The sequence below is a fragment of the Panthera uncia genome, chromosome A2 (assembly GCF_023721935.1).
Source record: "Panthera uncia isolate 11264 chromosome A2, Puncia_PCG_1.0, whole genome shotgun sequence".
Taxonomy (NCBI): Eukaryota; Metazoa; Chordata; class Mammalia; order Carnivora; family Felidae; genus Panthera; species Panthera uncia.
In genome coordinates, this window is record NC_064816.1 from 4419467 (window position 1) to 4442846 (window position 23380).

A 23380-nucleotide genomic window follows, 5' to 3' on the forward strand; every position below is an offset into this window, starting at 1 on the left:
ATTGACTCACGGCGTTGCACAACCCAAGGCCTTTTTACTCACCTCTCGCGTCGTCCTCGCCAAAACTCTATAAGGTAGGTGGGTGGGACTGACTTTCCCACTTCACAGATGAGGAAACAGAGGTTAAACTGCTCTCCCCAGTCCACATGCCCACTACAGGGCAAAGCAGGGATTTAACTAGACCTGGAATTCTTAGCCATCGCTCTATACTCTAAAAGTGATTAATTTCCCCTTAGCCGCTACTCTTCACCCTAGAGTTCCCAGGAGGTGGTGGTCTTATCATCATCGTCCTTTATCCAAAAATACAGCCATGAGGACCCACTTAGTCCTGCCCAGCCAGTGCTCAAATAGGTGCGTCCCAGACAAAGGAGCCTCTTCTTGAAGGTCCCCTCACAGATATTTTCTTCCTAGGTGGTCCTTGCAGGTGCCCTTCAACATGGGGAATACAGATGTTTTCCCACAGAAATGCCCCCAACAGGTGTTTTCTCACGGAAACATCCCTAGCAGGTGGGCCTCAATACACAGAAGCCTTTGTCCCGCCGCGCCCCCCCCCGCCCCGCGCGCCCCGCCATCTGCTTTAATATGACTTGTCTCATGCAGATGTTCTCAGGTTTTTTTCTCACTTCTCAATTCTATGCAGATACTCCCCATACAGCCTATACCCTCCATTTCACAGGTATGTTTCTCAACAGAAATCCACTCAAGAATGCATCATACAGCTCCCCTCCACCCGCCCCCCCCCAAAGGCATGTTGCAGTCAAGTATACACCCATATGGGCACGTTTCCGTGTCACTGGGTCCTATAAGGTGTACTTAAACGCGGACGTGTCTCGTGCAGCTCTTTCCGATACATTTCTACGCAGGAATTTTTCATACAAGCGTTGTTCAGTTCATAGGGGAGCCATGCAGATGCGTTTCCAAAACAAACGTACCCTAACCCAGACGGCCGCGGTCAGGTGTTATAACGCAGGCGTGTTCTACACAGCCGTTTCCCACACAGGTATGCTTCCGTTCGTCTACACTCCAGAGATGTGGCTCAATGCAGACGTCTCCCACAGGTGTGCCCGCAACACAGGTGGGAGGTCCCTCTTACCCTAGCTCGCTTCCGCCCCTACTTACTCCTTGCTGTTGTAGAATTGGGTTCCCGTTACAGGTGCGTCCCTGGCGCGGCCCCACCCCCGTTTGGCTCCGCCCTCCCATCTGGGCTCAGGTGCACGAGCCGGAAGTGCGCTCCTCTCCCAGGTGAGTGACTAAACTTTCCGGGTCACGTGAACGGGAGGAGCTGGAGGAGTCCGACCGAGCTACCGACCGACGCACCGAGGGTTCGAGCCAGGTACTCGGACCGGGCACCGGAGCAAGGTCGAAGACGCCTGGGCCAGGTAGGGAGGTAGGACGCTCGCCTTGGCCTGCCGCCCCTTCCCCCCACTTTCCTCTTCCCTTTCCCCAGCCCGGGAACGCGCCGCTTCGAGTTAATCTTTAATCTCTGACCTCTGGCGGCGGGGGCGGGGCAGGACTCCGGGGTGCCCTGGGCGGGTCACCCCTCCCCTGGGCCTGCGCCCGAGCCCAGCCCCCTCCCCCACCCCACCCCCGGCCTTTCTCTTTCTCCCGCCCCAGGTGCCGGGTCGCAGGTACCCCCGGCCCGAGATGCGGTAGAAGCAGCGCGCAGGAGAAGCCCGGTTCCCGGTGCCACCAGCCCGTCGCCCGGCCCATGGCGAGCCCCGGCCTGGGGCTGCTTCTGGCGCTCGGCCTGCAGCTGCTGCCCGCCCGCTGGGGCCGGGCCTGGGGGCAAAGTAGGTACCCGCCCGGGGCGCGCACGGGGCGGGGCTTAGAAGCGCGGGTTACCTGGGACCCGGAGAGGTCAGGAACTGGGGAGCGGGCATGGGATACCTTGAGAGGCGATCAGTGCCAGGGGTTTCCTTGGGGCGATCAGTGCCAGGGGTTTCCTTGGGCTGTCGCCGTCGGTGTAGAATTCCGGAGTTCCTGAGGAAGGGGGGATTGTGATCTGGGGGACAGGAGCCTCAATACCTGAGTCTCAGTATGGCTGAGGTGTGTTGGGCAGACTGGGAGCCAGGAGGAGACCTGCCTGGAGCTCTGATCCCGGGTTCACCAGGCTGGCCAGAGGTGTGGACTCAGCCATTCAGTCCTTCTATTTCAGTTTCGAGAGCCTGGGGGGAGGTGTGAGTCAGACACTCCAGGGAAACGCAGATCCACCCAGATCCTTAAGGGCAGAGGGAGGGCCGGAGAGGTGGGGGGGGGGGCGGGGGGCAGGGTCAGGGTCAGGCTCCAGACACCATCCATTATAGCAGACCCCAACTCAGCACAAACTGCCAACTGCTGTAGGCTGCTTACTCGCTGCGGGGCTCTGCTGGGTTCGGGGCAACATCAACCCGGCGGGCCCTTGCAGGCAGGGCACCCACAGTCTCTACCAGAATGAAGACTCAGCAGAGTTCTAGCCGAGGGATGCCCGAGGGAGGTGCAGTTGTGCTAAGATGGGAAGGATAGATGAGGAATAATGTGTCCCTCCCCGCAGCGCTGGACCCCCCCCGTAAATGACAACAGCACCATCACACCCTCTGACCCGGGCTCCGGCTCCCATGGGGCGCTGGTGAGTTACATGTGGGAGGAGGGCAGCGGGGTGTTATTCAGGAGTCCCACATGTAGCAGGTGGAGGGACCCAGAGGTGGCGGGTGCTTGGGAGGGGGGGGATCCCAAACATGGCAGGTGGGAGCCTGGGAGCCCCAGATGGGACAGATGGGACATGGGAATCCTGGGTGGAGGAACCACACCACCGGAAGTGACAGGCTTGGGGAGGAGGGGGGGGCTTTGGGAGCCCTGGATGTTTCTCAGGTGAGGGTGCACAGGGTCCCCTGGCTCAGGTGAGCACACCTGTCCCCCCTCCTGCAGTCTCAGGAGGCCATCACCGCCATCATTGTGGTCTTCTCCCTCCTGGCTGCCTCGCTCCTGGCCGTGGGGCTGGTGCTGCTGGTTCGAAAACTTCGGGAGAAGCGGCAGACACAGGGCACCTACCGGCCCAGCAGCGAGGAGCAGGTGGGTGCCCGCGTGCCGCCGCCCCCCAACCTCAAGCTGCCGCCCGAGGAGCGGCTCATCTGAATGCCGGGGCCCCGTTGCTGCCTCCACCGCTGTCCAGGACTGCCCGGCGCTCGCTCACACACAGCAGCCGCCACCGAGAAAACAGCCTCTGATGGTTCAGGAGGACTTGGGGGGCCACGGGGCACCTGCCTGGTGGGCTCGGTGAAGCATGCCCCCTTTGCTTGACTGCCTGCAACTGGGGGGTGCCGGGGCTGGGGGCCCGCCTCCCCGCTTGCTTCACCATCTTCGCTCGGCTGTCTGGCCCGCTGCCACACAGGCCCAACAAATCCCCTCTCCTTTCCTTCCAGTTCTCCCACGCAGCCGAGGCCCGGGCTCCCCAGGACTCCAAGGAGACAGTGCGGGGCTGCCTGCCCATCTAGGTCCCTTTTCCATCTCTCTCTCTCTCTCTCTCTCTCTCTCTCTCTCTCTCTCTCTCTCGCTGTGTGACCTTGGGGGAAGGCAGAGCCCTCTCTGGGCAGTCAAACCTACCTAGTGCTTAAGAATAGAAGGGAGGAAGGTGCTTCAAAGACTCTGCCCCTGAGGGGAAGGGAGGGTGGTGCTGCTTACATTTTATATATATATATATGTATATATATATATATATATATATATATATATATATATATATACATATATATACATAAATCCCATAGTGAGATATAATAAAACCTTTTTTTTTTTTTTTTTTTAAGCCGGTGGGACAGGAGTCAGTCTAGATGGAGAGGACAAACTCAGGGCTCATAGGCTGTTGAGAGATGAATTGTAAGGGTGCAAGAATCCAGGGGGGGCTTCCTGGAAGGGAGGGGCTTCCTGCTGCACCTGGGAGCCAGCTGGAGGAGGAGGAGGAAGGTGGCGGATGGGGTACGTTTCTGAGCACAGAGAGGGCCCCCAGATAAACTCACCAGGAAAACCAGCTTTGGGCTCATGTGGCTTTATTGAAGGACCAGGGTCTCCTCTGGGACCCTGATTCTTAACCTTCAAAACACTTTTTAAGCTCAGCGACTCTGGGCCGGCTCCTACCCTGGGACTCCTGCCAGTCACTGTCAGGTGCAGCAGGGGGTCTGAGGGCTCCTGGCCCCTTGGGGCACTGGAAATGAGCATGTTCTGCCAGCATGACCTCAGATGGCTGGGGCCTGGGGTTCTCTGGGGAACCAGGATCTGAGGAAGAATCAAGGGGCTCAAGGGGTTGGGATGTCCAGGTAATATCCAAGTTGGGCTTTGTGGGGACCAGAAGTTGGGGGCTTTCTGGAGGGCTGGACTGGGTGGGTGCTGTGGACAGCTGAGAGCAGGGGCTCTCCTGGGCTCTGGGGTCTTCAGCTGCCTTGTGGGGAGGGGAGAGATGTAGGATGAGAAGACTGGACTCGGGGTCCCCTCGGCTGCTGGGGTCTGCAGAAGCTGGTGGAGACAGCGACGGGAGGATGGTTTCTTGGCTGGCCTCCAAGGCTGGCTGGGAAATAGGGTCCTTTGAGGAGGTCGCGGCATCTGAAGACTGGAGGGTTTGCTGAGATGGCATGTCAGCAGGCAGGGACAGGGGCTGGGGCTCTGGAAGTTTCTCATCTTCTGGTTGCCATCTTGGTCTTTCTGCTATGTCAGGCTGGGTGGGGGTAGGGAAACGGGCAAGTTGCTGGCCTTCAGATGCTGGAGAAGGCTGACAAGTCTGATGGACTTTGGGCAGGGGGGTTGGACGGGGGCTGGGGCTCTCACCAAGCTGAAGCAGCTGTCTGTGTCCTCTCTGTGACAGCAGTCCAAGCTCTGGCTGGGCCGCAGGCTACCTGTCCTGCTGGCTCCCAGGCTCAGACTGTCCAGAATCTCGGCCAGCAAATCTAGTTCTTCTCCAGACCCCAGGAAGCTGCTGTCCAGAGCTTCCTCTGCCCATGGGTCCTGGGCCTCCTCAGGGCTCAGAGCAGGTATCCTGGGTAAGGATGGGCAGCCCCAGATGTCTGCCCAAGACCCCTAGTCCTAATGGGACTGCTCTGGAGGTTCTGGAGTTTAGGGACCTGGCCTCCCTGCCCCCTCCCCCTGCCTTTGAGTCTCACCCTTCCTCCAGGGACTCAGAAGGTCTCTCTTCTAGTCGCTGTCTCCTGCTGGGGCGAAGGGGCCGGTTCTGCCAAGGACAGATTTGGAGGGTGGGGCCTCAGGAACTACAGGTTTCTGGAGGAGGGTGTGTGGTAAGTGGGCCCCGAACACTGGGGTAGGTGAGCATGCGAGCAAGAAGTCTGGGTGTAGACAGAGAAGAATGGGAGAAGGACAAGGTGGCGTTGGTGTCGCAGGGTGCTGGGGGAGACGCACTTACCTTTCCAAAGTGCTGGGTGATAGGCAGGCGCTGTTGCAGGCGATCTGAGCGGCTGGTGAGGGACGGGGCTCTCAGGGAGCCCCCCCTTTGCCGGCGAGAGTCCCCATCCTAGGAAGAGGGTGGGTGAGCCGGGTGGGTGAGCCCTTCTCCACTGCCCCGGCCGTTGGCCACCGGCCTTACCTTGTACATCAGAAGGCTCTGCACACCCTTCAAGCCGCTCTTGGCCTACGGAGGAGCCACAAAGAGAATTAGACTCCGCAGTGCTTTGAACCTGGGCAGTCAAGAGCTCGGCTCTCCGTCCCCTAGGATCACTGTCCTGCCATCTGTTCACGTTTGTGCTACACGGACCACCTGAGAAGTCAACACAGACTCACCCCTTGCCTAGTAGAAAAGAATTCCCAGAGGACATAACCACTGAACGAAACGGAGAGTGGCAAACACAGAACAGCATTCAAAAGACAAGCAACAGATAAGACCCAAGGGACAATTTGCTGCGGCAGAGGTTGGCCACAGGGAACTTCGGGGCTCGGGAGAAAAAGAGACACAGGGCAGAGGCTGGGACCGTAGCGTCTGAGGACAAAAGATGTTCGCCAATGAATCTTGGTTGTCAGTTTTAAATGGGGAAGAAATGATCCTGGCAGAAATGAGTAGGTAACTGGAAAATAAAAACGCGAAGACTTATTTAACTGCCGGCTTGCTTCTGATAAAAAAACATGTTTGCACTTTACATGTGAGGTTAAAATGTCCTGTCCCCACGAGGGGTTGACATGTGCCTTGTCCCCTGGTCTTCGTGACCCCCGGGCGGTGGCCTGTGTCGTGTAGCCTCACCGAGCGGTACATGTTTTTGACAGCTGGTTGAGTCTTGGCCTTGACCGAATGCAGGAGAGCACCGCCACCTTTCTGGGGAGACAGAATGGCAAGGGAGAGAGACTTGGGCCTCTGGGGTTACCCCAGACTCCACCTCGTCACCCCAGCTGTGTGAGGCTGGACGAGCCCCTCTCCCTAGCTGAGTCTCCATTTCTTCTGTCTATAAATGAGCATAACGGTGACCCTCCCTGGGGACTGTTACAGGGCTAAGTTAATCCCATAATAAACACTAAGAGTGCGGTGTTCTACCTTTAGGTTGTCTGCCCAGAGCTGGTAGGAGTAAAGAGCGCCTGCAGTGAGGAGAGGGGTGGTCACGGCTGGCTGGCGGGCTCAGGCGGGGGTGCTGGTGGGGCGGGGCTCCGGGCTAGACACAGGGCTCACCTGAGGAGGCCCCACTGCAGGTGATCTCCTGCTCAAAGAGATCTGAGAAGCCCTCTCCTGTGTTCAGCTTCTCCAGTCGGCCTTCGATGAACTGGGGGTGGGGGAAGGGTCAGAAAAGGGCTGCCTCCGCCACTTTTGAATTGGAGGACCCAGGATTCTGCTGGCCCTGCATATGTGGAAACCATCCCTGGCCCCTCCAAGGGACTCGCCTCCGGGACCCAGGAGTCTGGAGGCGCCTCAGGAAGCCAGGAAACCTCCCCCCACCCCGCACCAAGTCAGGACCAGTCAGGGACCAGACCCCGCCCCTCATAGGGATCCGGAAGTGGGACTCTGACACTCCCGACAGGCCTCCCTCCAAGTTGACCCCACCTTCAGGGACCCGAGAACCCATCCCTACACTGATGGACCCTGGAATCCAGCCCGCCTCCCAAGAACCCCAGAAATCCGGCTCCGCTTCTCCTCCACGTCCCGATAACCCAGGAGTCCCCGCCCACCTCCTCTCCGGCAAGGGGAGGGCGCACTCAGGACACGCCTCCTTCAGAGTCCCGCAAGTACACCCACCCACCCCTGACCCTGGATGCTCCATCCTCAGGGACCCAGGAATTTAGTCCCACCCCAATCTCCCTAGGAACCTGGGAGTAGATCTCATCCCTCGGGAGCCCAGGAGTCAGGGGCTCCCATCTTTAGCGACACAGTTCAGTCATGCCTCCCCCACCCGGGGACCCTGAGGGCGGGACCCCCCGCTGGACCGACTCTAGTCTCGCCCATGGAACCCAGGCATCCGCCCCTCGGGGTCCGGCTCGCTCCCAGGGACCCAGGGTTGTCCACCCCAGCCCCTACTTAGCCCCGCCCCCGGCCCCAGCCCCGCCCTCAGGGTTCTGGCGCACCTGTTTGAACAGCTGCAGGTGCACAGCCCTCCGATGGAAGGCCTGCAGGGGCGCCCCCGGCTTCTGGGCCAAGAAGGCCTCCTCACTGAAGGTCACAGGCTGACCCTAGAAAAAAAAAGACCCGTGACCTGATCTTCCCGTGGCTCTCCTGGACCCCAACTGTCTCCCTTATTGGCTCACATATCTATGTAGCAAGGTTGAGCGCCTACTGTGTGCCTGATCTTGCGCAGGGTCTCATGGGCCGCAGGGAGGTGGGAGCCTTTGAGGAGGAGGGCGGGACCTGACTCAGGTGCTCACCATGGGGGAGGACAGACAGTAGGGGGCGAGGGTGGGAGCCCCTTGAGAGAGAACTCGAGGGAGATGAAAGTCCTAATCCAGGCGAGCAATCATGGGGGCCAGAGCAGGGTGGAGACAGAGGAGGGGAGAAATGGGCAGATTTGAGATGTGTTGTAAAGGCAGAGCCAACAGGAATGTCAGATGCTCACACGATAGGCACCCCCCCCCCCCCAGTTTTTAGAATAGTTGTGAAAACGGGGGTGGGGAAGTTTGAGAGTCAGCAGATCCTGAAGTCCTGGCTTCAACACTCACCTGCTGTGGGACTTCTCCAAGCCTTGGTTTCCTCATAAGTAAAATGGGACCATAATGGTATCTAGCTTATCACACTGTTGTGAGCATTAAGTGAGATCATAGTAACAGAAAAACCTAGCATTTATTGAGTGCTCACGATGTGCTAGGCACTACCCAAACATTTTGCATATGCCCATTCACTGACTCACCTGACCCTTTTGTGTGGGTGCTAGTGGGATCCCATTTTACAGATGGGCAAACAGAGGCACAGAGTAAGTGCTCCATAAAGGCTAGGCATTTATTATTATTATTATTATTATTAATCCTTCAGGACCCACGAGGCCTCTCCCTCGGCCTACCCGCTGCTCACCGGGCTGCAGACGAGCGCATCGCGGTATCCCCCGAAGAGCAGGGCCTGGGCTTTGAGAAAGAGACGGGACACCCCTTCCCCGGGCGCCAGGGCAACCTTCCTTAGCCGCAGCCTCAGCAGGGACACCTGGAGGACAAGGGGGCAGCTGTGAGCCGGCGGGTGTGGGGCCTCCCCTCCACCACGCGGGGGGGGGGGGAGCAGAGAAGGGGGTAACACTGACCACGTCTGGGGGCAACGCTTGCACGTCGTCGAAGGGCGTCTCTAAGGTATTGGAGTCCACGTTCATCATCACGACTTCCTCCAGGGCTTTCTCCCGCACTCTCTGCATTGGGGAGTGAGGGTGGGGACGGCCGCTCAGGGCCTGAGGATCTCTGGCGGGGGCAGTTATTTGGGGATCCAAAAGAGGGGAATCCCGCAGGCCGCTGCGGTCCAGGTCCCCTCTCACTCACCTCGGCGAGACTGGAGTGCACTCCGATGAGGTAGGGCATGGGCGCACTGCAGACGACCGAGGGGACAGGGTCATGCAGGCGCCGCCCAGGGGTCCCCAGGACCCCAGGCCTCTTCCCCAAGCCCGGCCCCCGCCCCTCACCAGCAGTAGTCCAGCAGATGCGGCGGCAGCGTGGGGATCAGCACGTGCTCCCAGTGCATGGGGTACAGGAGGGCGCAGGACGCGTGGACGCACGAAGTCAGCTGGGGACAGGTGGGGGGCCGTGGACTCAGGGCCTGGACCCCCAGCTTCAAGGAACCTCTTCGGGACGGTGGCTCTCCCGGCTCCATGCCCCACGTCCCCAGTCTCCTGTCCCTCTCTCCCCCTCCTCGCCCCTTGCCCACCCCCTACTGCGTGAGAGGTGAAAACTCAAATCCATTTAGGAATCCTGTGACGGCCAAAAATTCGGCAAATTACAGGGCTTGGAGCCGGTGGAGCCAGGACTCAGCGGGTCTCAGGCGCTCCCTCTAGGGGGCGGGGCTAATATACAACCCTCGGGGAGCTCTCTCCGCAGTGGTAGAACAGCCCACTAACTCCACCCACAAAGAGGCGGGGCTAGAATTCAGCTTCCTTAGTTCCGCCCCTAGGGGAGGAGCCGGCGTTCCTCACCGCCCCCCTTCCCCCACCCGGGTCCTCCTCCTAGAGACCCAACTACAATTTAGAGCCCCCCCCCCCACCTCCCCGACGGCACCCTCCAGAGGGGCGGAGCCAGCCTTGTTCTGGCCCATAGTGGGTGGGGTCTGGACCAAAGAGGGGGCGCTACAGCTCAGCCCACGCCGATTCCCCCCGCTAAGGGCGGAGCCAGGATTCCACTCCATCCTGAGGCTCAGAGGGGCAGAGCCAGGCCTTCGCCTCAGGTCTCGCCCAGAGGAATTAGACTGGGAATCCGTCCCGTGGTCACGGCCCCAGGGGCGAAGCCCCACCCCCGGCCCGGCTGGCCCCGCCTCACGGTGCTCAGCTTGCTGGCGGTGAGAAGGACCCTTCTCTCCGCCAGGAGCGCGGCGAACAGCCCCACGATGTTCTCGTCTGTCACCGCCACCACCAGCTCCGTTAGGTTCCTCTGAGGATCAGAGAGAAGCGCTGGTCGCGAGGGACCACAAGATGTGACAGCCCCCTCCGGGTTTCGGGACCTCTCCCCGCCCCCAGAACTCCCTCCCAGGTGTCCACTCACGTTCTCAGGAATGGATGGCAGGCGGCCAGAGTCGGGGGCTACGAAGCAGGAGAGCTGGTGGGGGGGGGGGGATGAGCGGGGACACCGATCAGTCAGGGGTTGGCCTTGCCTGGGGGCCCAACCCAACGGGGTCCCCAGTTCTGCTCACCGGCCTGCTGTTCCCAGGGGCAGGGGGCAGGATGCTTTGTGCACTGGAGATTGTCACTCCGCTGCCCTGGGAGAGAGGTGTAGCTGCGTGGTCCTCGGGGCTGGGGTACAGCCTCCCCACCCACCTAAGCTCGGACGCCCAGGGATTGGGGGCTACTCACCAGCTCCACGGAGGCCTGGGTCCCGGGCAGGGGCTGCTGCAGCAGATTTAGAAGAAGTTCCTCGACCTCACAGACCTGGGTGGGGGTGGAGTGTCTGAGCTGGAGGGGGGGGGGGGGGTGGGTTGAGGATTGACTGGGGCTAGGTGGTCTGGGAGGAGCTGAGGGGCTCAGGTCAGGCCTGGGAATTCTGAGCCTGGTGGAGGGCTTGGGAGGGTAGAGGCTGGGACTCCCACGGGAAGAAGAGGGAGGCTGGTCTCACTTGGTCCTGGGCCAGGAGGTCACCCACTGTGTTCAGTAGCTTGTAAAACACCTCAAACCAAGGCAGATGGCTGTGGAGAGGGCGCGTATGTTCCACGAAGTGCCCTCAGGCCAAGGCCCTTCCCACCCCCCCCCCGAGCCCCAAATCTCACACCTGAGGATGCACAGGCAACTGTGGGCACCAGCCCGTAAGTGGCAGAAACCAAATCTGCGGGTTCCGCTCAGGTCGGTGAGGGCAAAGGTGAAATGTTGTACAGCTGGGCTGGGGGGCTCCCTGGAGGTGGGAAGGGCTCTCAGAGACCCAAGGGTCCCAGGTCCCTGAACCACGCCCCCCACCCCAGCACCAACAACACTCCTACTGCTGTGTCCACCAGTCTGGGGCTCTGGGTGTATAGATCCTTAGTTGTCAGGGTCCCTGAGTCCCTGGGTCCCTGGGTGTTTGAATCCTGGGGGTCCCTGAGAAGTCTGAGTCCTTGGGTTCCTGCAAGTAAGCTTCCTTCCATACCTTTCCACATCAAAAGGGAAGCAGAATTTAGGCACCATCTGCATAGCTTCCTGGGGATGGAGAGAGGGCACACTGCTTGGCCATTCGGGTTAGGCCCCACCCCTGGCCAAGACAATCTCTTCCGCTGGGGGGACTGGCCCTGGGCCCAGGGGAGCCAAGAACCAGCCAGCGTACCTGGTCCCTGAAGTCTGGGGGAAACTGCCGCAGGATGGGGGGATCTGTGGGAGAGCGGGCTTCTAAGTTCAGGCCTCCAGACCTGCCCTCCATGTCCCCACCCCCACCCGATGCCCCCAACTCACCTTCTTGCAGGGAGGCAGGGCGGGCTGCTTCGAAGAACCAATCAAACACGGCAGGTGGACCCCCTCTGTGGGGCAGGAATGGGCTTTAGTGGGTCCAGGGGCTTCCTTCTGTGTCTGTGGTTGTGTCTGCAACTCTGTACCTGTGTGTGTGACCTCAATGGTTTGTGACAGTGAGTAGGTGGTGTGATGCTGTGCGAACAATAGTATTGATTGTGTGTGCGTGACTGAGAAGCGTGAAGCACCGAGTGTGACTTGTGTGCATGTGTGGACATGATGTGTGTGAGCCTGTGACTTGTGTTTATGTGCTGTGTGACTTGGGTGAGCACACAGGTGTGTGTGCCCATGACTTGGGTGAACATGCAGGGGTGTGTGTGTTTGTGATTCTCTCCTGTGTTTTCCTGGAAGGATGAGACTGACCAGTGTCGGTGTCCGGTCGATGAGTGTGTGTGACCAAGCCAGCGTGGGGACAAATAGCATCCACAACTTCTTGCGTGGCTGTGAGTGTGGCTGGGTAAATGTGTGAGCATCTCTGTGGTCTGGAGACCAAGAGACCCTGCCCATGCGTCTCTGGCTGGGAGACTTCATGGTGGCCCAAGGGCTGACCCCAAATTTGTCATCCGAGGAAGGAGGGCAGCATGCCCTTGTGCCCCTGGGGGCCCCGCACTCTTTACTGCCTTCGCTTGCCCCCCCACCCCCCACCCCACAGAGGATGCTGGGTCCTGGGGTCAGGGACAGGGACAGGGAGACAAGAAGGGAGACAGCACAGGGATGGGGACTGACTATAGGCACACAGAGCCCCCGACACGGGAACCCCCCAGCACTTCACTCTCATGCTGCCATGGTCCCACACGAGCACCCAGGCACATGGACCCCACACAGTCTTCCCTCACCCCCAACCCCCGCTCCCTGCTGACCCCCGGAAGCCATGTTCCTCTTCACTCTGATACACCAAGAGGTGCCTGCTCAGAGTTGCAAACTTAGTCACCCGGAGCCGGAAGGAGAAAGAGAGAGGGAAGAGGGTCTGAGAGACATGCCCCAGTCCCAGCCACCTGCCCCTGTGGCTCACAACCCCTCCCGGGCCTGCCCCAGCCCGGCTCCCCTTGGCCCCAGCAGGGGCCTGCTCTGGGAATCTTGGTCCAGAGAGTAGGGGAGGGTGTAGCTCTTACTCAGCTCTGGATCCCATGGTCCCTGCGGGGCCGCCGGTGGGGCCCTTGCCCTAGGGGTCCTGGGGGGCCTGTGCTTGCGTAGGGCTGGGCCCTGAGCCGGCTCAGCTTCCTGTGTGGCCGGGAGAGGAAGTTTAACGGGTGACGGGTGACGTCCCAGGAGGGAGGCTCCCGCCCCCACCCACTGTGAGAGACCCAGGCATCCTGTCTCCTAGCCCTCCCAGGGATGGGTGGGCATGGGTGGTGGGCTCGGAGGCCGGACCCCCAGCACTGTCCTGCCAGGCCAGGGCACCTCTGACCCCTGACATCATACCCAGGCCTCCCTCTGTCTGTGGCAGCCAAAGACTCACAATTTGCCTGAAATGCTTCCTCTTCGCTCAACTCAACTTTGCTCAACTTTCCTTTGGTCTTTCTGCATCCGCCATTCCCTTTAGGACCACCAGAGGGAGCCAGGCTGGAGAGTGAACGTAGGGGGAGCCAGGGAGGTGGAGAGACAGCACTCAGAACACAGGTAGAGGCAGGCCACACACACACACACACACACACACACACACACACACACACCCCTCTAAGGTCTCCAGCCAAGACACAAGTGGAGATGAGACTGAACAGAGAGCTTCATGCCCCCCTTTCTCTCCAGGGAGGCTGGACCACAACCAGGACTGCAGATGGATGGTGCAGATTACTTGGCATCCGTCTCTCTCTTGCACAGTCTTAGACATTGCTAGAGACTGAATGTTTGTGTCCACCCAAAATTTACATATTAAATCCTACCCCCGCCACCAGGGTGATGGTATTAGGAGGTGGGACCAATGGGAGACGATTGAGCCATGGGGCCAGAGCCCTCATGAGTGGGATCGACGACCTTATGAGACCCCAGAAAGCCCCCTCCCCCCTTCTGCCACGGGAGGACACGGTGAAGAGACCGCGGTCTCTGTGAGCCAGGGAGTGGGTCCTCAACTGGACACGAAGTCTGCCGGTGCCTTGATGTTGGACTTCCAGTCCTGAAAATTGCAAGAAGCAAATGTGTATTGTTTATAAGCCACCCAGTTTATGGCATTCTGTTATAGAAGCCCTAATGATCTAAGGCCTGGAGTCTGGGAGGAAGTTCAGCTGACTGTTGACCTCTCTGTATTAATTATCTATTGCCGTGCAACAAGTCACCCTAAAGCGAACGGCATAAAAGAACACGTTTGTCATCTGGCAGTTTCTGTGGGGGCCCAGACTCTGGGCACAGCTCAGCTGGGTCCTCTACTGCAGGATCTCTCAGCTGTAGCAACGTGCCCCCTGGGCTGTGGTCTCATCCGAAGGACCAGGCGGCAAATGGTCTGCGTGGAAGCTCACTTGGTGGCTGTTGGCAGGATTCAGTTCACTGTGGATTGTGGGACTGAGGGTCTCAGGTCCTCGCTGGCTGCTGGCTGGAGGCTGCCCTCGGTTCTTTGCCACACGGACCTTCCCAACATGCTGCTTCCTTCACCACAGCAAGCAGGCTGAGAAGACCACAGAACGTATCAAGGCAGAAGTCAGTCTTCTGTAACTTCGTCTTAGAAGTGACATCCCATCATCTTTGACATATCAAAGACGATAGGTCAAGAAGCCATCACCAGGTCCAGCCCACCCTCAGTGGAGGGGATCACACGGGGGCATGAATAGGCGAGAGGGGCCTCACTGGGGACAGTCTGAGAAGGCACCTTCTCTATTCTTTGGGCCTTCATTTTCCCACTCTAAAATGAGGAAATCACGGGACGCCTGGGTGACTCAGTCAGTCAAGTGTCCAACTTCGGCTCAGGTCATGATCTCACGGTTTGTGGGTTTGAGCCCTGTGTCTGGATCTGTGCTGACAGCTCAGAGCCTGCAGCCGGCTTTGAATTCTGTGTCTCCCTCTCTCTCTGCCCCTCCCCTGCTCATGCTCTGTCTCTCTCAAAAATAAATAAACGTTAAAAAGATTTATTAAAATGGAGAAATCAGGACATGTACAGTGGAGTTGCTCATTCATTCAACAAAGAATTACTGAGGGTCTGTGTTGTATCAGGCTCTTCTGGGCATGTGGTGACCAGGGTAGACAAGATTCCTGTCTTCATGAAGTTCACATTCCAGTAGGCAAGGAAGAGGACAGACAAAAGAAACAAGTGTATAAATAGATGAGATCATTGGAGTTAGCAATAGGCATGAGGAGTAAATGAAACAAGATAGTTGATGGAGAGTGACTGGGTGTTAATTTTAGATTCGCCAGGGAAGGCCGCTCTGAGAAGTGACATTTGAACTGAAGCCTGCAGACCAAAGTAGCAGAATAGCATGTGCAAAGGCCCTGAGGTTGAATCGAGCTTGATTTGATTGACCACAAAAAGAAGGTCACTGCAGTTTCAACTTAGTTGAGTGAGGGGGAGGATGATGGAGAGGTAGTCAGCAGGGGGGCGGTGGAGAGCAACGTGAGAGTTTGAGTTTCAGTCTGAGCGTGAGGAGAGTCGTGGCAAGGTTTTCTACAAGGGAGGGACAGGCTTCGCACATGCTATTTGCATATAAAGGCTCCTCTCTGGCTGCTGTGGATGAAGAACACACTTTAAGGGGACAGGGGTGGCAGCAGGGGGTCCAGGGAAGCGATTGGGAGGGGGGTTGTCTGGATGCACAATAATGGAGGCTGAGACCAGGGTCCAGCTAAGTGGAGAGAAGGGGTCAAATCTGGGGTGTCTTTTGGAGACGGAGACAACCAGACTCAGCAAGAGATAGGAAGAGCCTGTTGGGCGCAGGAAACGGGGAATCAAGGCTGATTCAGATTTGGGGTCTGAGCAACTGCACGGTGCCATTTGTCAGAGAAGGGGATGCTTTGGGAGTAGAACAGGGAGTTCTTTTGTGGCCACATTAGGTTTGAGAGGGTAAAGAGAGCCACGTTCACTGCCTGGTCCGTCCATTTTCTTTCTGCTCTACCACCCAGCTCTGGGCTCTGCTTGCTGAAATGCGGGTTGCTGGGGACGGGGATCCAGGCTGTGTTCCCTACACTTCTTCCTCGAGGCTGCAGTGGGACCCGGTTAGGCAGGGGTCTGGAACCCCAGTCCGGGCCAGGTGGCCTAGCACAGAGTGCGGTGGACGTAGCTGATTGGCTCTCAGCAACTCTCCTCCTTCTTTCTCTTCCTCCTGGTTTGCCTCCCTCGGTATTGCAGAAGCCAGAAAATTAACAAACAAAAAGACACAAAAACACAAAACCCCACAACAAACCAAAGCATTTCCTAGACTTCTTTGCCGCTCTGGTTCTGGAAGCACATGAGGTTCTGCTAACCAGAAATGCTCACGAGAGATTTGCAAGGCAGAAGTGAAAGCAGAACTCTGTGCGTTTGTACCTATTTCCAGCGTTGTGCGGCGTTGGGAGGTGTGCTTGGATTCTCTAATTCTGGTGGCGGTGCCTTTCCCACCGAGCAGAGGAAGCAGTTCCCCGGTGGCTCAGCTCTGTGGTGTTCTGACCTGTTCCAGGGCTACTCAGAACGTGGCCTCAGAGGCAGTAGCCTCACCCAGCATCACCTGGGAGCTTGTTAGAAATGCAAGGTCTGGGGGCGCCTGAGTGGCTCAGTCGGTTAGACACTCTCGATTTCAGTTCTGGTCATGATCTCGTGGTTCATGAGTTCAAACCCCACCGCGGGCTCTGAGCTGACAGTGCGGAGCCTGCTTGGGATTCTCTCTCTCTCTCTCTCTCTCTCTCTCTGTCTCTCTCTCTTTCCCACTCTCTCTGCTCCTCCCATGATCTCTCTCTCTCTCTCCTTGAAATAAGTAAACTAAACTTTAAAAATATTTTTTAAAAATGCAAGGGCTGAGCCACCTGGCTGGCTTAGTTGGTGGAGCGTGCAACTCTTGGTTGTGGGTTTGAGCCCCATGTTGGGTGTAGAGGTTATTTAAAAATAAAATCTTAAAAAATGTAAAGTCTTGGGCCCTACTCCCCAAAACCTATTAAACCAGGAAGTCTAGGGTGGGACCCAGGAAGCTGTGCTCTGGCCAAGTTTTCCTGGTGATTCATTGATTCTTTCTTTCTTTCTCTTTCTTTCTTTTTCTTTCGTTCGTTCGTTCTTTCTTTCTTCCTTCCTTCCTTTCTTTTTCTTTCTTCCTTCTTCCTTCCTTTCTTTTTCTTTTACTTTTCATTATTTTTTAAAAATTTATTTTGAGAGAGAGAGTGTGAAAGCAGGGAAGGGGCAGAGAGAGAGAGAGAGAGAGAGAGAGAGAGAATATCCCAAGAAGTCTCCATACCGTCAGCCCAGAGCCCGAAGTGGGGCTTGAACTCATGAACCGCGAGATTATGACAGGAGGTGAAATCAAGATTTGGACGCCTAACTGAGCCACCCGGGCGGCCCCCCCCATTATTTTTTTTAATGTAAGCTTTACACCCAGCTTCGGGCTTGAACTGACAAGCCTGAGGCCAAGGGCAGTATGCTCTACCGACTGAGCCAGTCTGGCACCCCTTGCCGGTTTCTTCGGCACACTGACGTTTAAGAAATACTGGCCTGTGGTCCACTCTCTTAGTCCCTCTAACAGTGCCGGAAGCCCCCAAATCCTTGTATTAAATCCCTTTCTGCTTAATACGCCTATGATGGTCCTTGTCCTGAGCTCTGGCTGACAAAGGGGAATCAGAGTTCTAGACTTAATGTGTCTAGAACCCCAACCTCACTGCTTGATGGCCATGGGACGTTGGGGACGACTGTGTGCAGCAAATCACAGTTTCCAAAGATGGTCACAGAGATGTCTCCCATCCCACATGCCCTTCTGGAATCTTTCTTCTCTACCCTCAAGGGGGTGGAGTCTACATCCTACCCCCTTGAACCTGGGTGGGCCTTTGTGACCCCATCGATCAGGAGTCCAGAGCGCGCTATGTGACTTCTGCAGCTGGGTCAGAAAAAGGCAACGTAGTCTGCCCTGCTCTCCTGGGATGTCTGCTCACGGGGAACCTGCCACCATGCTGTGAGGATGCCCCAGCTGACTATGGAAGGGTACTCACGCCCTCCGTCTACCCACCCCATCTGAACAAATGGAGGCTGAGACCACAGGCGGCTTACTCAACACCACACAGTTAGTTAGCGATACGGCCTGCTCCGTCCCTCTCTGAAATCTCTGCCGCCCTCCCCAGCACCCCCAGATCACATGTCCCTTCAGCACCCAGGTCCACCCCATAAAGCTCCCTTGCTGACCCTCCCGCAGGGAGATGATACAACGCACCGGGCAGACACCTGGCAGGCCACCAGTTTATTTATTGCGGGTGAAGCAGAGGGGAGGAGGCCGGGGAGGCTTGAGGGCGCAACGCCTTTTGCTCGCATGCTCCAGGGCTTCTTCCTCGGGCGGCGGCAGCCAGCCCCCCACCACCCTGGCAAACCAAGGTTGGCTAGAGCCGAGGGGAGGGAGGGGCGGGGAGAGAGGGGAGGGGCGGGAGCCAGAGGGAGACGAGGCAGTCCTCGGGGAGGCGGGGCAAGGCCAGAGGGGTGGAGAGTAAACTGGGAGCACAGTGGGGTCCGTGGGGGAGGTCAAAGGTGAGGGAGAGGTCCGCGCGAGGGGAGGCTCCCGGAGTTAACGGTGGGGCTCACGAGGGGGTGCGCGCGTCCACGTTAGAAGAGCTGGGGCGGGGGGGGGGGGGGGGGGGGGGGGGGCCGGGCCCCCGGGGGCAAAGGTCAAGCGGGAAGCGGGAGGCTCGGGGGGGCGGGCCCAGGGGGGGGGGGGGGGCGGGGGGGGGGGGGCGGGGCCTAGGCCACCTCCTCCTCCGCCTCCTCCTCGAACTCGCCCTCCTCGGCCGTGGCGTCCTGGTACTGCTGGTACTCGGACACCAGGTCGTTCATGTTGCTCTCGGCCTCGGTGAACTCCATCTCGTCCATGCCCTCGCCCGTGTACCAGTGCAGGAAGGCCTTGCGCCGGAACATGGCCGTGAACTGCTCCGAGATGCGCTTGAACAGCTCCTGGATGGCCGTGCTGTTGCCGATGAAGGTGGCGGCCATCTTGAGGCCGCGCGGCGGGATGTCGCACACGGCGGTCTTGACGTTGTTGGGGATCCACTCGACGAAGTAGCTGCTGTTCTTGCTCTGCACGCTCAGCATCTGCTCGTCCACCTCCTTCATGGACATGCGGCCGCGGAACACGGCGGCCACCGTCAGGTAGCGGCCGTGGCGCGGGTCGCACGCGGCCATCATGTTCTTGGCGTCGAACATCTGCTGCGTGAGCTCGGGCACCGTGAGCGCGCGGTACTGCTGGCTGCCGCGGCTGGTGAGCGGCGCGAAGCCCGGCATGAAGAAGTGCAGGCGCGGGAAGGGCACCATGTTCACGGCCAGCTTGCGCAGGTCGGCGTTCAGCTGGCCCGGGAAGCGCAGGCAGGTGGTGACGCCGCTCATGGTGGCCGACACCAGGTGGTTGAGGTCGCCGTAGGTGGGCGTGGTCAGCTTCAGGGTGCGGAAGCAGATATCGTACAGCGCCTCGTTGTCGATGCAGTACGTCTCGTCCGTGTTCTCCACCAGCTGGTGCACCGACAGCGTGGCGTTGTAGGGCTCCACCACCGTGTCCGACACCTTGGGCGACGGCACCACGCTGAAGGTGTTCATGATCCGGTCGGGGAACTCCTCGCGGATCTTGCTGATGAGGAGGGTGCCCATCCCGGACCCCGTGCCCCCGCCCAGCGAGTGGGTCAGCTGGAAGCCCTGCAGGCAGTCACAACTCTCGGCCTCCTTGCGCACCACGTCCAGGACGGCGTCCACCAGCTCGGCGCCCTCCGTGTAATGGCCCTTGGCCCAGTTGTTGCCGGCTCCCGACTGGCCTGCGGAGGGAAGCGGACGGGACGGGGTGGGGGTGAGGGTGGGGGTGGAGAGCGCGCAGGGGGGTTACGGGGAGAGCTCCCCCTCACCCCGGCCATCCTAGGAGTCGAAGAACAGCAATGAAATTATTATTGTGTTAGCGTTACTGTGGGTCGTTCTTGCGGTCTGCCTCCATCCTTGCTGGCTTCTCATCCAGCAGCCAGAGGGGATCCTGGGAAAGCCGGAAGCCATTCATGTCCCGCTTTGGCCCAGAAGCCTCCTGCTTTAAGCTCAAAAACCAGCTAGGTCTTTGAATAAAAGCCCAAGCCTCTCCGCCCCCACTCGGCCCACAGGGCCCTGCAGGACCTGCGAGCCCCTCTCCCTCACCTCCCCTCTCTCCTCTTTTCTGGCTCACTCTTCTCCAACCAGAGGGTCCTCCTTGCTGTTCCTCCAACACACCAGGCCCAGTCCTGCCCCGGGGCCTTTGCACATGCATTCCCTCTGCCCGAAATGGTCTTCCCGCAGGTACCCACATGGCTCTCTCACCTCCTTCAGGGCTTTGTCACTCTCACTGAGGCTTTCCTCCCATTTCTTATTCCTCTTCCTTGCCTTCCCCCCCCCCCCCAAAAGCACTGACAAACTTATGTGTTCTTGTTACTCATGTTCATTGTCTGTAATCTCACCGGGAAATGTGACCTCCAGGAGGGCAAGGATTAGTATTAGTGGATGGGCCGGTATTTTTGTGAAAAGGTTAACATTTCTTCTCATTCCCTCCTTTGACTCCACCCTGGTCTGACCTCATCAACCCTGTTCTGGACTGGTTCCCACCCTCTACAGAACAGTCTGTTCTCCTGCCAGCAGCCAGAGGGCGTCTGTGAGCACCTGAATCATGTCCCACCCTCTCCTACCCACAACCCTCCAGGGCTCCCACTTGTACCTGGGGTACAAGCCCAGGTCTTCCCTGCAGCCCACAGAGCCCTGAACAACCTGCCCCTACCCTGTCTCGTGCCTGCACTCGCCTCCTCCCTCTCTCTCCCTCGTCCATTCTGCTCTAACCACATCGGGCTCCTCGCAGTTCCTCCAGCACACCAGGCCTGGTGCTGCCCCAGGACCTTTGCGCCTGCTGTTCATTCTGCCTGGGATGCCCTTACCCCCCCGGTACTCACATAGCTGACTTTTCTTTCAGGTCTTTGTGCCATGTCACCTCCTCAGAGAGAAACGGGATTGCCAGGCAGTCTGTCTCCTGACTCCACACTTTTACCACTGCCTCCCCACCCAGGCTCCCAGAAGCCTTCAAATCTATTGGTCCCGATGGAGCCACCCATAGTTATCCTAGACTCCCTCACACCCTTTGGTCAACATTATTTAGTCCTTCCACAGCCATATCCCGAGGACGTATTGTATGCCATACCCACACGGGAGCATCGTTATCTTGCTGAATCATCACACAGACCAGAGAGGGGAAGTCGCTTGTCCAAGGTCACACAGCCTGTCCTGTCAAGGCGTAGACTTCAGACTCTATGAACCACCCTGCTCTGAGGAAGAGAGGTTCCCCGGGGTGCTGGGGGAGAGGGTGGAGCCCCGGGGTCTGAGGCCAGGTGGGCGGGTGTGTGCAGCCAGCCTGACCTGGGAGGCACTAGAACGGTGTCACTGAAGGATGTTCACGGAGCGTGTGTGCCCCGGGAACCTGAGCGCCACAAATGTGTCTGCTCTCTTCACATGTGCTGTTCCCTCGGTCTTGCACATCTTTCCTCCCTTCAATGCCTCCTGGTTGGTCTGGGTCCTACTCATATTTTAGGCTGCAGGTATTAACAGTGATCGTGATAATGAAAAGTACAAATGCTTATGTGCTTTTTCCTCTCTGTTAGATACGGTTCGGAGTGCTCTCTGCATATTCACGGCTTTAAGCCTCACGATCGTGATGATGAGTAGGTCTTTTTTATAATCTCTGCTTTAAAGATGTGGAGACTGAGGCACAGAGAGCTGAAGGAGCCTGTCTACAGTCACCCAGCTGACTTTCAATCAGTGGCTGAGTTGTACTTATGTAGCTTCTCTGTTGCACATCCCTTCCCTGGGAGGTCAGCTCCGATAGGGTAGAGAATCTCGTCTGCTTTGTTCTTCTGGGGTAACGGCAGGGCCCGGTATGCCGTAGGTGCTCAATAAGTTATTTGTTGAATGCGTGAAATGGCAGAACTGGCATTTTCACCCAGGCAGTCTGGCTCCAGTCCATGCTGTTAAATTAAAATGCCACCTCCTCCAGGAAGCCTCTCCACCCCCCTCCCTATCAGATGCCCGTCCTGGGCTCTCACGGTGGCCTGTGTGTCCTCCATCACAACCCTGACTGCCCTGTTCGCCTCCCCCGCAGGGCCGTGGGACCCCGTGGCCACCAGAGTCTCCCGAGCTACGTGGGGGGATTTTTCACCAAGCATTTGGAAGTCAAAGGAGCAAGGGGGCTTCCTGTGCCTGGAACTCACCAAAAACAAAGTTGTCGGGCCGGAAGATCTGGCCGAAGGGGCCAGAGCGGACAGAGTCCATGGTGCCCGGCTCCAGGTCCACCAGCACGGCTCTGGGAACATAATTTCCTCCTGCAGGGAAGCAGATGGAGGGCGGCTGGGGGTTGCCGGAGTGCCAGGAACCAGCATCCTGCCCCCTCCCAGCCTCCCCACCCCCACTTCCGCAGGTGCCCCCGGGCCCCTACCTGTGGCCTCGTTGTAGTACACGTTGATTCTCTCCAGCTGCAGGTCACTGTCTCCGTGGTATGTGCCGGTGGGGTCGATGCCGTGCTCATCACTGATCACCTCCCAAAACTAGAGGGATGGCGGGGGCGGAGGGGGGGGGGCGGGGACGGGTTAGGGCAGAGGGCGGGGAAGCGGGCGGCCAGACCTGTCCCTGCCTCTCCGGGCCCACGACCTCCAACCGCCTTCCTAGCTGCCACCTGTCCCCCAGCAAGGCGAAGGGGGGACCTAGAGGCACGGTGGGGAGGGCAGGCATGAGGCAGCAAGAAGGGAGAGGTGGGGGCGGGGGTGGAGCCGAGTCACCACCTCGGCCGAGCCTGCCGGTGTCAGCTCGCCCAGGCTGCAGCGTGCGGGGAGGGGCAGGGTCCCTTTGTGCGCGTGGAGAGGACAGTGGGCCAGCTGTGCAGCCAGCTGTGGCCAGCGGACGGAAGGCTGGGCCCCACCCCCACAGGCCTCTTTGTTCCCAGCCTGGCCCTGCCCCCGCCCCCCCCCTCCCCTAACCGTCCCCGGGGTGCTGGCCTCCCGGGGACCCCGTCCCTCCGAGAGGCCCCAGGTGGGGGAGCTCTGCGGAGCCCGTGGACCTGCTCGGCTCCTCTCGGCCGCCTCCGGGGCCCCAGCCCCCGCGCACCTTGGCTCCGATCTGGTTGCCGCACTGGCCGGCCTGCAGGTGCACGATTTCCCGCATGGCGCTGGTGCTGATGGTGGACGCGGCGGCGGCGCTGGCGCTGGGAGCTGCGGCGGCGGGACGGGAGGTGGACGCGGCGGCGGCGGCGGCGGCGGCGGCGGCGAAGCAAGGTCCCTGCGCCCCCGGGGCGCCTCTATATGAGCGGGCGGGGCCCGCGTCACGGCCGGTCACCGGCCCGCCCCGCCCCCTGGTCCCGCCCCGGGACGGAGGGTGCGGGGGTGGAGGGATCTCCCTCCCCAGCGGCTGGGAGACCTCCGGGGACCCAGGCTGGGGCACGCCGGGGCCCCGTGCGCCCCCGCCGCGGGCCGTGGGGTGAGGCCCCTCGAGCTCCACCTAAACATTTCCTCCCCCACCCACCCGCTCCACCCGGCTCCCAGCCGGGCCTGGCGACCGGGGTCTTGCGGGGATGGGGCAGGGAAGGGAGAGCGCCGAGTAAATGAGCTGCGGATCGATCCCGTCACTCCCCCATCCTCCACCCCCCCCACCCCCCCCACCCCCCGCCCCGGGCGGCCCTGCCTCAGTTTCTCGTCCGTAGCCTGCCTCCTCCTTCCGTGTAGGTCTCCTTTGC

General features: G+C 59.2%; 3 protein-coding genes across 4 annotated transcripts; 1 reads left to right on the plus strand and 2 right to left on the minus strand.

Annotated features, from left to right (window-relative positions):
* The first annotated feature begins 387 nt into the window (after nucleotides 1-387).
* Nucleotides 388-3775, plus strand: CRB3 (crumbs cell polarity complex component 3). The gene is given in 6 exon segments (XM_049639750.1): nucleotides 388-1379; nucleotides 1615-1790; nucleotides 2531-2538; nucleotides 2540-2605; nucleotides 2905-3048; nucleotides 3399-3775. Coding segments are annotated over 5 exon segments (372 nt in total). The 5' UTR covers nucleotides 388-1379; nucleotides 1615-1708; the 3' UTR covers nucleotides 3471-3775.
* Nucleotides 3776-3784: 9 nt separating this feature from the next.
* DENND1C (DENN domain containing 1C) lies at nucleotides 3785-13073 on the minus strand. 2 transcript variants are annotated; one of them, XM_049639739.1, is made up of 24 exons: nucleotides 12997-13073; nucleotides 12650-12758; nucleotides 11484-11548; nucleotides 11359-11402; nucleotides 11185-11234; nucleotides 10834-10953; nucleotides 10681-10750; nucleotides 10422-10496; nucleotides 10262-10327; nucleotides 10114-10167; nucleotides 9892-10002; nucleotides 9045-9145; nucleotides 8905-8950; nucleotides 8676-8777; nucleotides 8456-8581; nucleotides 7519-7623; nucleotides 6632-6722; nucleotides 6500-6540; nucleotides 6212-6283; nucleotides 5564-5608; nucleotides 5384-5491; nucleotides 5127-5194; nucleotides 4795-5002; nucleotides 3785-4684 (listed from the first exon to the last, which is right to left on the minus strand). In XM_049639739.1, the coding sequence occupies exons 2-24, from the start codon at nucleotides 12664-12666 to the stop codon at nucleotides 4061-4063; spliced, it is 2409 nt and encodes an 802-aa protein (XP_049495696.1). In that variant the 5' UTR covers nucleotides 12667-12758; nucleotides 12997-13073; the 3' UTR covers nucleotides 3785-4060. The 2 variants fall into 2 exon arrangements, with proteins under 2 accessions (XP_049495696.1, XP_049495697.1); XM_049639740.1 differs by lacking the exon at nucleotides 12650-12758 and having other exon boundaries at nucleotides 12997-13045.
* A 5254-nt stretch (nucleotides 13074-18327) lies between these two features.
* On the minus strand, nucleotides 18328-22899 carry TUBB4A (tubulin beta 4A class IVa). The gene is made up of 4 exons (XM_049639752.1): nucleotides 22756-22899; nucleotides 22091-22199; nucleotides 21867-21977; nucleotides 18328-19415 (listed from the first exon to the last, which is right to left on the minus strand). Exons 1-4 carry the CDS (start codon nucleotides 22810-22812, stop codon nucleotides 18358-18360), a joined length of 1335 nt encoding a protein of 444 aa, XP_049495709.1. The 5' UTR covers nucleotides 22813-22899; the 3' UTR covers nucleotides 18328-18357.
* Nucleotides 22900-23380: the final 481 nt, after the last annotated feature.

Coding starts and splice junctions, on each gene's coding strand:
- DENND1C (XM_049639739.1), bottom strand. Junction 8,778..8,904: donor TGCACTCCAGTCTCGCCGAG/GTGAGTGAGAGG, acceptor TCCCCAATGCAG/AGAGTGCGGGAGAAAGCCCT. Junction 5,003..5,126: donor TCTGAGTCCCTGGAGGAAGG/GTGAGACTCAAA, acceptor ATCCTTACCCAG/GATACCTGCTCTGAGCCCTG.
- TUBB4A (XM_049639752.1), bottom strand. CDS start 22,812: ATGCGGGAAATCGTGCACCTGCAGGCCGGCCAGTGCGGCAACCAGATC. Junction 22,200..22,755: donor GCAACCAGATCGGAGCCAAG/GTGCGCGGGGGC, acceptor CCATCCCTCTAG/TTTTGGGAGGTGATCAGTGA. Junction 19,416..21,866: donor GCCCGACAACTTTGTTTTTG/GTGAGTTCCAGG, acceptor TTCCCTCCGCAG/GCCAGTCGGGAGCCGGCAAC.